The sequence below is a fragment of the Impatiens glandulifera genome, chromosome 9 (assembly GCF_907164915.1).
Source record: "Impatiens glandulifera chromosome 9, dImpGla2.1, whole genome shotgun sequence".
NCBI classification, from domain to species: Eukaryota; Viridiplantae; Streptophyta; class Magnoliopsida; order Ericales; family Balsaminaceae; genus Impatiens; species Impatiens glandulifera.
Window position 1 is genome coordinate 38,270,758 of NC_061870.1, and position 14,683 is coordinate 38,285,440.

The 14,683-nt window shown below is 22.3% G+C and overlaps 1 protein-coding gene across 1 annotated transcript; it reads right to left on the bottom strand.

The window, feature by feature from the left end:
* Window positions 1-1,199: 1,199 nt before the first annotated feature.
* On the bottom strand, window positions 1,200-3,014 carry LOC124916444 (histone-lysine N-methyltransferase family member SUVH2-like). Its single transcript, XM_047457159.1, has one exon. It carries the CDS (start codon window positions 3,012-3,014, stop codon window positions 1,200-1,202), a length of 1,815 nt encoding a protein of 604 aa, XP_047313115.1.
* Between the last annotated feature and the right edge of the window lie 11,669 nt (window positions 3,015-14,683).

The following is a 14,683-nucleotide window of genomic DNA, read 5'->3' on the forward strand; positions in this document are numbered from 1 at the left end:
TAAATATAGATAGCTTTCAAACTTTTTTCAAACAAACAAAATTAACTCGGACTCTTAAAAAATAGTTTTCTTTTAACAATCAAGGAGATAAATGTTCTCATTATTATATATTAAATTTAATTTACTTTTTAGATTATAAAATTCCTAAATTAATGCATCTACATTTTGAATGTCTTTATCTATAAATATAAATACATTTTCAGTTATATATATATTTACAAAGTTTAATTTTAAAATATTTATAATTACAACCTATGGGAGAGTATATGATTTTTAAATTAAGACAGATTAGTTATATTGAAGTTGGATAACATGATAATAATTCTACTTATAGAAAGTACTACTTCCTAAATTGAAAAAGAAGAAAAATTCACATATTCAGACCTATATAAAAAATAAATAAATCAGTTTTGTATGGTTTGAAAAAGAATTTTATTATTTGGTACAAAATAGTAAATAATAAGTAATTAATCTTCCATCTCAACTCTATTCTGTTTTGAGTGTGTAATATTAAGACTACTTATTATTTTTGGTGTTAGATTTAAATTTACTCATATTTATATCATAATATAGATTTTTTTTTAACAAAAATATACCCCAAAAAAACTAATAATAAAAATTCAGGAATAAGTGTTTCTCCTGATTGACCTAATATGGAGTATCCATATTAATTTGATTTAGAAAGAAAGCCTTCATAATCAACAGTTGTATAAATAAACTAAGTAATTAAATCAAGATCACACCATATCAAAGTAGATAGATAGATAGATACAAAAAAAAAAATACATGATACATAAGATTGTTCCATTTAAACCCAAAGAAGAAGAAATTTATCTTAGTCATAAATTTATAAGAAAAAAGGATACAACCACATTTCAGACCAGACCTACAAATTGGAGATGATAACCACTCTTAATAAGCATCTAAAATATTAGTTAAAATAGCTCTATATAGTAATTTAGTAATTGATTTATACTTCTACCAAATTCAAACAAATAGATATAATATTTTTACACAAAATTTTAAGAGTCATAACAATGATTAAAAACTCAAACAAATTGTTAAGAGTACATGTAATAGCAATAACAATAACAATAGCAAATAAATAAAAGACAAATAAAACAAATGAAGTGGTCAAAAGTACCACCAGATACAACCAAAACACGAACAAACACAGAAACATAAGAACTTCATTGATCCTAACCATAAGAGGTCCGGGTCGCTGTTGGTGTCTGAGCCGCACCATAATCAAGACTTAGCTCTCTCAGTGGAGGGATGTTCTCCAATGCAAACAACATAAGGCGTGGATATTTTGAGTTGTTGTGGTCATATAGCACAAACTGTGCCATTAGATTGGGAATCGGACTACGCCTGATATAGGAAGCCAGATTTCTTGATCTTGAAACATCAAGAACAAAGTTCAATGGCAGTGTAGATGGATGTTTTGGGTGGACATAATCAGGTATAATACTCGACAAATTGCCCCATTCCATCCATCTCTTGGGGAACCGATCTGGATGTATCAGATTTTGTCCTCCATTCATTGATAATATCTGGGCTTGCTCCCTTGTGAGAGCGATTCCAGCATATTCGCATATGAAAGACCCGGCTTGAATCGGATCCGGTGACCTAACACCCCAGCCCGTTTCCTTAGACCTGAAAATTTCAAATTTGTATCTCAACCCTCTTTGAGATAAGCGATTTTTGCAATCTGGAGGACAGGGACAACTAGGACCGCATTCAAATATTAAAGGCTTTCCTTTCACCAGAAGTTGCTCATGATTGTATGGAAAATCACCTCCATTTTTCATAGCACAGGCACAATTATCCCTACAGCCATCAACACAACCACAGCCAGTAGTACCGGCCGCTCCAGCACTATGATAAACATCATGAGAAAATAAAGCTCGGGCGATGTAGTGATAAAAAGCTGGTCCTGTATCACCGTCTATTTCGTTAAATAGAGGAACTGGCCTTTTCTCCTTCAGACCAGAAATATCTTGATAATTTTGATATCTAAGAGCTGGTCTCGCAGACAAAGGATCCCTTATAGAAGTACTACCCATTTCAGGTTGACCTTTTTTTCTAACGAGCTTGTACTTCAACACGTACGGATCTGATCTACTCTCGCCCCGCCATTCCTTTTCGATCTCGTACAAACCGTCGTATATAAATATCTTACCGTTTGGACTTCTCTCATTCTTAAATCCCCGAATCACCCTGATTTCAATTCCGTATTGCATACTTTTACAGAGACCAAGCATTCCACCTTTAAGTTCCTGGTTACCTGCAGGTTGCTTACGGCGACCGCCTTTCCCACCTAGGCCTGTGTAGATGATGACGTCACCCGAATCTTCATCACCTTCGTAGCCTCCCCAGAAGATGATACTTGTTGTAACTGGTTCACCATTTGGACTGAGGCTCGCCGGGAGATAATCCAGTCCCGCCTGGGTCTGGCCATGCAATCCCAGGACACATAGTTCCATCCTGTAGAAGAAGATGTCACCGACCTCAACACCGGGAATGGAGCCCACAACTCTTTTGTCACGATTCAGCCATAACCCACTATCCCTCATGAAAGACCCAGCATCTATAGTACTACGATTACGCTTCCGGTTATCTACATCTGAACTTGTCAAATTCCGCAAAGAGCTATACAACATTCTGGTCTTCCTCACCCTATCACGATGGTATCTCTCATCCTCAATTCCTGAAGTTGTGATCCGAACTAGTTCCGAAGACCTTCTCTCCAACTTCTGCCGCTGCCACTTGGGGAAAGCAGTTGGCAAGCGATTTTCCTCCGGAAAATGCACCGGCACCAGCGTGACGACGGACCCGGATTCCTGAAGAAAATGGTGGGTTTGAGGAGGAAGTGATTCATCATAAGGCTCGATCTTAGGTTCCAATTTGGGTACAGTGAGGGTTGGAGCTATGTGGCTACTACTACTGGCGCCAAAGGAAAAGGAAGCGGTGGGAATGAGATTGAGGTCTTGAAATGGAGTTAGGGAAGACATGATGTTACAACAAGTGAAAACCGGAATCTGAAAGAAAAGAAAAGAAAAGAAAGGTTCCTCTCCTCCTCCTCAAAGAACTTCTCGCCGGATGTAAAAGTACTCTATACATGTTCAACATTACATACTTAAATAGACAAATTTGTTTCATTCACTTTGTTTTCTCCGTCCTATTTGTTTGATTCACTCTAAAGAGTAATTAGTACTTATTGATACGATTAGTTTATTTAGAAAAATAATAATACTCATAATATACAAATTTAGATATTTATTTTTTAAACATTAACAGCTACAATTTATTAATAAATAAGATTTTAATTGTAAAATGTATTTATAAAATGAATTCTTTTTTATGTGATAATGCATACACGTGCAATATATTTACATAAAAAAAATTAAAATATAATGTACTATTTTGATTATCTTATTTTATTTTAGGTAACTTATTCTTTTTTAACATACCTATTATTCAAATTTAAATACAAATGTTATATTTTATAGGTTTAATTGATTTAAATATTTTATTTACATAAAAATAAATAAATATAAATACAACTGTAATTAAATAAAAATTTTTAGATTAGATCATGCAATGTCTCAATTGGTTTTTTTTTTTTTTTTGTAACTTATTATTTTCTCAGATTTTTTTACAGACTTATTATTTAGTTTATTTGAATAGAACATTTACATTTTATAGGATTAAGTGATTTAAATATTTTATTTACATATAATTAAATAAATATTCATAAGATGGAATGAAATAATTTTTTTATTAGATTATGAACAATTTTGATTGGTCTGGTTTTCTGTAATTTATTCTTTTGTCTGACATTTTTACAGACTTGTCATACAGTTGATTTGAATACAACTGTTACATATTTATAGGTTTAATTAATTTAAATATTTTATTTTAAAAAAATAAATAAATATGCATACACGTGGAGTTAAATAATTTTTAAGATTAAATTATGCATTTTCTCTATTGATATGTTTACATGATTATAGGTTTAATTGATTTAAATATTTTATTTAAAAAGAATAAATGAATGTGCATACACGTGGAATTAAATAATTTTTTAAAATAAATTATGCACTATCTCGATAGATATGTTTACATGATTATAGGATTAATTAATTTACATATTTTATTTACATAAACGTAAATAAATATGCATACGCATGGAATTATTTTTTTTTATTGTTATTCAATTGATTTGAATATATATAACTATTACATGTTTATAAGTTTAATTGATTTAAATATTTTATTTACATAAAATTAAATATTTGTTTAGATGAAATTATGCACTATCTCTATTGTAATTGAAATATTATTTTTTAAACATTAAATTCTACCATTTTTAATAAATAATAAAAATTAAAAAGGTATATTTTAATTGTAAAATGTATTTATACGCTTTTAATTTTTTGGACAAACTTTCATATTAGATTATTAAAACTTGTTTGATTCAATTTGTTTTCTACTAATAAGTTGTTACAGAGTTAGGACCTCATATTAGGTTTCTTAAATAACTATTTTTCTTTGGGTTTTTAAATAACTGTTTTATAACATAAGTTATTTTAAAAAAAAATAATTGATAATAATTTTAAAGAGTTATAATATTTTTAATAATTTTTAAAAAAAAAATATTAATATATAATGATAAAATAAATATTATAATAATTTAAAATAAAAAATATTTTGTATTTTGTATTATAAATTGAGTGATTCAAGAAAAATAAAGAAATAATGTTGGATTAAATTTGTTTAGTTTGATTATTTAAATAAACTCTACCAACCAAACAAGTTTATTTGAAAAAACTATTACTATTCAGTTTATTTATTTTAAAAAAAAATATTTATTTTAATACTTGAAATTTTATATGTAATCTTATATACATTCATTAACATTTTTATATATTATTTTTTTAACATTAACTAATATATATTTTTATTAAATAATAAATATTGTAAATTATTTTACTATAACATTTTAAAAAGTAAAACAAATGTTGTAAATGTGGGTGAGAAAAATGAAGAAAGATAACATTTTAATTGCAAAATGTATTTATAAAATTAATATTTATTTATTTTTATGTAAAAATGCATACACAAAAAGTTTTTACAAAATCGAACATTATAAATTATATTATTTTATTTGAGCTTTTTTTCTTTAACTAGTTTACTTTTATAGAGTTATTATTAGTTGATTTGAATAAAATTATTACTAGTTGATATATATAATTTATTTATTATTATTGTAATAATATTTAATATATATATATATATATATATATATATATATATATATATATATATATATATATATATATATATATATGATGTTATGTATATTCATTATAAATTTAAATATATTTTTTTTAAATATTAACTATTATAAAATATAAAATCAATTTTTTAATTATGCTCTAAAAATAAAAAAGATTATACTGAAATTAATTATTTGATGCTTCAATTGGGTTTTAACTTTTATCTATGCCTCTTATTCTCTGCACGTAATGTAACTTATTATTCTCTACACAGAAATAGAGTTAATATTTAGTTTATTTGATTATATTGGTTTTAGATTTGATAGCCTTAATTTATGTATTTATTTTATTATTTAATAATATATACATTCATTAATATTTTTATATATTATTTTTTAAAACATTAACGACTTTTAATTTTTTTAAATAATGTTTTAATAAATAATAACTATTTTAATATAACTAATTTAAGGGAACATAAAACTTTTTAAAACTGTAAGCAGCATTTAATTAGAAGAATGTATTTGGTTATATTTATTTTGAAATTAATTATATAATTTTTTTTACAAGTTTCTAAACTTACTTGTTATTTTTTTAATATTATTAAAAATGGTTTAAATTAATAATATTAAATTATTTTTAATTATAATTTATATAAATTTCTTTTATTTATTTTAAAATTATTTTATAATATTGATCTAAATAATTATATAATTTTGGATCATAATTTTATTTTTATATTTGAAATTTAATTAAATATATATTTTCATAAAATAATATGTTTAATAAATAATATTCATTATTATTAAATATTAAAAAGAATTTTAATTTATGTCACATATATTAAACAATTTGAACATTTTTTTTATATTGAAACAATTTCAATATAATAAAAAAACAGGAAATAATATATAAGTTTTAGTCAGAATGTATCCAGAATCCAATATAAAAAACAAAAAATTATGAATAACTTTTAACTTAAAAAAGAATAAAATAAAAATTAGTGTATTTAATTAAAAAAAAATAGAGTTGTAACTAATGTTACATTTTGTAACATAATTAATTATATATATTTATTTATTATTTTTTGGGTGAGATAGACCCGTAAACTTATTTAATACCTCTAGTGTTGTGATATAAAATATATAAAAATTTGCACTTCCTTAGTGACTAGTTTTAGCCTCAAGTAATAGAAAAAAAAACGAGTAAGCACACATTACCACCTCTATACATTGTGTCATTTTTAAATATGATATTTAAACACAGACATATTTAATGATTCATGTCAACATAGACGGTAAAAAAAAATAACGAACATATATGACATTAACAACAATACAACACAATATGAAAAGAGAGAAAACAAGTTATATATTATGACGACACTACTAACACTAACACCAAAATCATATTTGATTTAAAATAAGTATTTATTAATATATATTATATGTAAAAATTTGATCAAAATATTTAAATAATAAAAATAATTCAAAATGTATATTTATATGTATAATAATTAAGACTTTATATTCGAATTATTATTTAGTTGATTTGAATAAAACTGTTACATGTTTATAGGCTTAATTGATTTAAATATTTTATTTACATAAAAATAAATAAATATGCATACACTTGGAATTAAATATTTTTTTAATTAGATTTTGCACTCTCCAATTAGTCTTGTTTTCTATAACTTATTATTTTCTCTGACTATTTTACATATTTATTATAGATAAGTTGATTTGAATACAATAGTTACATATTTATTGATTAAATATTTTATTTATATAAAAAAAAATATGCATACATGTGGAATTAAATATTTAAAAAAAAAAATATAGATTATGCACTATCTTATTGGTCTTGTTTTATGTAACTTATTATTTTTTCTGACTTTTTTTTATTAATTTATTATTAATAAGTTGATTTGAATAAAATTGTTACATGTTTATAGATTAAATATCATTTTTACCTAAAACTAAATAAATATACATACACATGGAATTAAATATTTTTTTAGATTAGATTATGCACTATCTCAATAGGTCTTATTTTTTTGCAACTTATTATTTTTTCTGACTTTTTTACAGATTTATTATTGATCATTTGTTTTGAATACAATGATTACATGTTTATAGATTAAATATTTTATTTACATAAAATAAAATAAATATGCATACAAGTGGAATTAAATATTTTTTTAGATTAAATTATGCACTATCTCAATTGATCTTGTTTTCAGCAACTTATTATTTTCTCAATTTTTTTTACAGATTTATTATTTAGTTTTAGTTGATTTGAATATAACTATTACATGTTTATTGTCTTAATTTATTTAAGTATTTTATGTACATAAAAATAAATAAATTTGCACACACTTGAAATTTTCAATTTTTTAATATTAGATTATGCACTCTGAATTAGTCTTTTTTTTTTTTTTTTTATTGATTAGTTGATTTGAATACAATTATTGCTTAGACTTAATTGATACACGGAAATTAAATTATACACTATCTCAATTGGTCTTTAAAAAAACCTATATCAATTTATCTTGTTTTCTGCAACATATTATTTTCTCGGACTTTTTTACATATTTATCATTTAGTTGATTTGAACACAATTACATGTTTATAGGTTTAATTAATTTAAATATTTTATTTACATCAAACAAAATAAATATGTAATTAAACTAAATAAATATGTATAGATGTGGAATTAAATATTTTTTTAATTAAAATATGTAATATTTAGTTGATTTGAATATAACTATTACATAGGTTTATAGACACTATCTCGAACTCCTATAACTTCTTTTCTTGTACTTTTTTATAAATTTATTATTAAGTTGATTTAAATAACTTATTTATTTTTATACTTATAATAATATTTATACATTCATTACAAATTTAAGTATTCTTTTTTAAACATTAACTATTATAATTTTTAGTAAAGAATAACTATTATAACCTATTTTTAATTGTAAAATTTATTTATAAAATTTATATTTATTATTCTTTATGTAAAAGTGCATACACTTGGGAAATATTTAAATAATTATTTTTAGATTAGATTATGCACTATTTCAATTACTCTTATTTTCGATAACTTATTCTTTTCTCAAATGATTTTTCAAGAGTTATTATTTAGTTGATTTGAATAAAATTGTTAAGTGTTGATACACTTCATTTATTTAAATAATTTATTTATTTTAATACTTGTAATAATTAATATTACATATAATCTTATATACATTCATTATAAATTTAAACATACTTATTTTAAAATATTAACTATTACAATATTTTAATAAATAATAATTATTATAAACTATTTTTAATTTTAAAATATATTTATAAAAAAATTATATAAAATTGCATACATGATTGAATATATTTAAATAATAATTTTTTTACAAACTTGTAGATTAGATTAGGAGCTTGGTTCTTTTTGGTAACTTAATACTTATAATAATATTTAATAAATAATATTGTATACATTCCTTACATTTTTTCAAAATATTAAATATTACAAGTTTTAAATAAATAACAACTATTATAGATTGTTTAAATATAACATTTTAAAATATAAAATCAACATTTGTTATATGGGTTAAAAAGTGAAGAAAGATAATATTTTAATTGTAAAATGTATTTATAAAAATAGTATATAATGTTTTATGAGAAAGTGATTTTTTTATTACAAATTTTGAGATTATATTATGTGTTAATTGAATTGGGTTTATTCCTAACACAATCTTTTACATAGTTAATATTTAGTTCATTAGAATACATATATATTTCTGTTTGATCTTAATTTATTTAAAGTTTTTTTTATTAATTTTAATATCTTATATTATATATTTAATAGTATATACATTCATTAACATTTATATATATAATTTTTAAAACATTAACAATTATAAGTTTTTTAATAAATAATAACTATTTTAAAGAAAAATAAAACATTTTAAAACTTTAATTGAAAAGGTCTAAAAAAGAAGCATTTAATTATAAGAATATATTTGATTATATTTATTTTATGTATAAATTTTATTTTACAAGTTTCTAGATTTACTTGTTATTTTTTTAATATTATTAAAAATGTTTAAAATTAAAATTTTAAATAATACACTTTTGGTTTAAGTTCATTATTTAATATATAAATTATTTTTCAATTATAATTTATATAAATTTATTTTATTTATTATAAATTTATTTTATAATATTGATCTAAATTTTTATATAATTTTGTATCATAATTTTATTTTTTATATTTGAAATTTTAATAAATATATTTTTTCATAAAAGAAAATATGTTTCATAAATAATTTATTATTATTATTATTAAATATTAAAACAATTTCAATTTATTTCGCATGACATTTTTTCTTTAAATTTAACCAATTTCAATATTAAAACAAAAAAGATAATATATATTTGTTTTAGTACTATTATAAATAAAAACATTTACTTAATCATTAATCATTGTCTTATGTAACTCCATTCTAACCTATAATATCGCTTACCAGTCACCACCTTAATTAGTGACTTGTGTTGGCCCCAAGTGTATAAACTAGGACCGACGCATCATCTCTTTAGTAATTCGACATATTGATAGTGTTGTCGTGGATAGTAATATGACAGATAAAACGTGCACTTACTTAGTGACTCGTGTTAAAACGACACATTTACGACTTGCCGACAATATATACAAACGTGAAGAGCAATAACACACATTATAATGACGTCACTATTATCGCTAACACCAAAATCACATCTAATTTAAAAAAATATATATGTATTCATGAATATATATTATATATAAAAAGATGGATCAATATATTTATAAAAAAATGAAATATACTTATAAGTATATATAAAATCGCGCACCTACGATTTGTGTCGATCTCGATTTTAAGAATAGGAAACGACACATCTATGACATTACGACACCACAACGTTAAGAGCAAGAAGACATTATTGCTAACACCAAAATCACATTTGATTGAAAATATGTATTTATTAATATATTATATATATAGGAAATCGATCAAAATAGATATATAAAATAATTTTAAACATACTTACATGCATGCATTATTAGCTACTAGTGTCAACTTCGATGGTAGAACAAAGAACGACACATTTGTGATACTACGACGGTACAACATAACGTTAGGATGACCACACTACGTATTAACGCTAACAACTGAAATCACATTTGATTTAAATTATTTGCTTATGAATATATTTTATATATAAAAAATAATCAAATTATAATAAAAACTTAATTTGAATATATATTTAAAAATATATTAATACAGTTGTCATATTCATATGAGTAACTCTGTCAACCTCGATTATAGGAACAATAAAGGACGCATTTATGACATTACGACAGTTCAACACAATGGTTACAAACAAGAAGATAAAAACAAAAAAAGGATGAATTTATGACATTACGACCGTTCAACCCAGCGCTACAAACAAGAAGACTACACCAAAATTACATTTGATTTAAATTATGTATTTATTAATATGTTTTTATTTATTATATATATATATATTTATAGGTAATATTGTGCACCTAACTATTGACTCTATCAACTTCGAATTTATAAATAAAATAAAAAAAGACAACACATTTATGACATGACAATGTTAAAAATAAAAAACAAACACATTAGGATGGCAATACGAACAAGGCTAACAAAAAAAAATAGATTTAATTTAAAATATATTATATATAGAAAATTAATCAAAATATTAAAAAAATAACTTAATTTTAAATATGCATATAAATATATTAATACCCGCACATGTATGAAATATACTAAATTGTATGAATAAGTAACTAAATGACTAGCACAAGGATAATAAATGAAGATCAAATTAAGGAAGAACATGTTGAGGGGCATAATTTGAAATTTGATGTTGACCAAATAAAGGTGGTCGTTAAAGCAGCATGATTCAGAAAAGTGGTAACATTAATCGATGATACATTTATATATTCAAGATGTGAAATTTACAGCTGCTTGAAATTACATTGGCTGATCAGGTTTTATATATGGTGTTTTACTTTTTACTGTTTACTATATAAGTAATAGCTAATTAACCATTCGCCTGCGCGCTTTACTGTCTCGGAAGCATGCATGCATAGATAAATGACACGTGTTACCTCACCATGATCTGCCCTAAACTGTCCAATTATACATTGATGGATTAACAGCTAATATTTGGCTTTATGTAAGAAAATGAAATAATATCAGTATTTGATCAGATTATGAAGCTTTTTTGTTTTTTTTTCAATATTAGTTATAATAGATTAATAATGAGTCTGCTAAATTCTTATATTAATTCAATTATTATTATGATTTCAAATTTATAAGGTTAATTTTATATACAATTGAAATCTTTTTGTGAAAGGAAACAAGAATATATATATATATATATATATATATATATATATATATATATATATATATATATTAACATACTTTTTAAAAAAGACTAATAAATATATCATCTATTAAACTTCGTGCGAAATTTGAAATAAACTTTTAAAATATAAATATATTGAATTCCCTTTAAATATACATAGTTTTAAAAGTTTGTTCAAACAAACAAAATTAACTCCCGGATCCCTAAATATAAAATAATTTCTAAATAAATATTATTTTCTCTCTTTACATTTTTTTCTCTCTCTTCTAAGTTATTACTTTTTATATAATTTTATTTCCTAGTAATATATATTTTCGTCTTTATCTGTAACTCTATACTTTTATATTTGTCTAAGAATAATACAATTTTACTGAAATTTGTCAGAGAACTTTTTTAATCTTTTATCGCTTTCAATCATACATCTCTTAAGATTGAATTAAAATTGGAATTTAATTAGAAATGAATTTGGAGGTAATTTTAACTTGGTGTTTAATGGTTTAAAAGGTTTGTAAATTAATTTTAAAATGATCGTTTAAATTAAGTATACAAACCTAATAATAATTTTAAACATTTTTTTTTTATAAACAAAAACAGAAGAGTAAAAAAATATATAAATAAAATTTCTTTATCTAAATAAATGTGACCATAAGTAACTAAAAAATGAAAGCCTTTTAAATATTAAATTAAATATAATGGTCAACAAAAACAATAAAATTTTATTTTTGTATTCTATTTTTCAAATAAAACAAAATTTTAAAAATTATTATTTTAAATTATTTTATATATATATATAATCGCAACATTACTATATTTAAAGTTTGAATTAAATTATTGTTTGGTTAATTATAAAAACCCAAAACCCATTAGACTGAAGCCCAGTATTTTGTTTCTTGTTTTGATACTCCAGAAAATCCAGAATCTTTTATTCTTCGAAGGTCCATACGTTATAATTTACAAATTATAAGTTGTAGCTTTAACCCAGTATAGTTGTAAGTCTTCCAATTTCATAAAAAAAAAACTTTTTTTTTTTCATAATTATTGTTATAATTATTTTATTATTTTTGTCGATTTACTTTGATTGATTAGAAACACTGTGACGGATATATGAAGGGCTAAGATGGGATTTCAGCCCATCCGAAAAATAAAACAATTATTATTTAACCAATAAAAATGTAACATTTATCCTAAATATTTATTAATTTAATTTAATATTTTTTATTTAATTAAAAAAATAAGTAAAACTCAAATTATTCATTTAATTTATCCCTAATTTCTCTTTACTCTTTTGAAGTTCATCCCAATTGTTTTCAAGTCTCTTCTTTTTGGTTCTATAGTAAAATAGAGTAATTAAAATTTACAATCCTAATTGAATTTTTTAGAAAGAAAAAAGAAAGAAAGTATATATGGTTGAATATTGAATCAACAATTTGTGATTACAAATATAAAACTTTAAATCTTTACAACTTCTTTAATCTGACATTCTTCATTTCTCTATGATTAATTATTAAAGTTTGAGATTATTTAATATTTAGTTAATAATTGATTGTTATATTTGATTTTTAATATTTGATGACTGATTCTCTTAATAGGTAAATGGTTAATTTTAAATTTATTTGAAATCTAAAGAAATGGATTGATAATTTTAAATGTAAGTCATATTTATAAGATATCAAAGAGATAAATTAAGAGAAAAATAGGTAATTATAATTATAGGTGGATGACGTTGGTATTATTTTTTAAGTTGCTTTAGTACTGTTTAGACGCTGAATTAGGCTGGCTAATTAATTAATTAATTAATTACAATCAATTAACTAGTAGTGGTTGACCTGGTCAAAACGATGTTGTTAGGCATGTTATGTCAAATGAGGTCAAAGATTAAAGTATATATATAAATATATATTATATTTTTTTTAATTAATCATGCACTAATTAATCTCATACGTATGTCCGTAAATTAAAGTACTAAACCATTTTATTAATTAGTTCCCAAAATTATGTCTGTCTAATTAATAATTGTGATCTATTTATTAATTTCAAACAGCTTGTATTAACGATTTCACTATAACTATTGTATTTTTTAAATATATATATTATAGGGATGAAACAAAATAAATAGAACGTAATTAAAAAAAAAGGGAAAATTTAGAAAGATTATATGATTTTTCTGGAAAAAAAAAGAAATTTGTCGAGAATAGAACTCATTACAAATATTATCTTCAGGCTTGACTTATGCCCAATGCAATTTCAACATAAATTTGCAGATGTAATTATATGAATTAATGAAATATTATTGTTTTTCATTTTAAATATATTAATATTTTTGATTCATTATTTTTTTTCTAAAAGAACTATATATATATATATATTTTTTTAATTCTCTTTTAAACAAATTATTGAGTTTGATAGCTTTCCAAAAAATCATATATAATGATTTTTTACATCCAAAATAATATGAAAAAATAAACAAAAAGTTGCATGAATAAAAATGTTATAATAATATGACTACACATTTTTCTGTAATTTTTTTTATTTTAAATTAAATATTCTCAATTTTAGTCTCTTTTATAATAAGAATTCTCTATTTAAATTTTAATATGTTTATTTTTATAAGTAGTGTTTTAGAAATAATTTTTTCTTAGTATTTTAGTGGTCTTTTAAACTCCCATAACAATGAGAATTCAACTCTTTGGAACAAACTTTATATTGTTTGATTCAATTTTATTTATTTATTTATGTCTTCGCTTATCTCATAAGTATTAGTTTAGTACTAATAAATGAATATTGTGCTACATTATTAAATTAAAAAAATCTAATAAGACCTCCCTTAACCATGCATGGTTTTTTAAGTAATTCCATAATATTAGTAATTACGAAGGAGCTAGTTTGATATATTTTTAAAAAAATTCTTATCATATCATGTATTTTAAAAACAATTAATTTATGATAAAAAAAATTAAAATA

Coding starts and splice junctions, on each gene's coding strand:
- LOC124916444 (XM_047457159.1), bottom strand. CDS start 3,014: ATGTCTTCCCTAACTCCATTTCAAGACCTCAATCTCATTCCCACCGCT.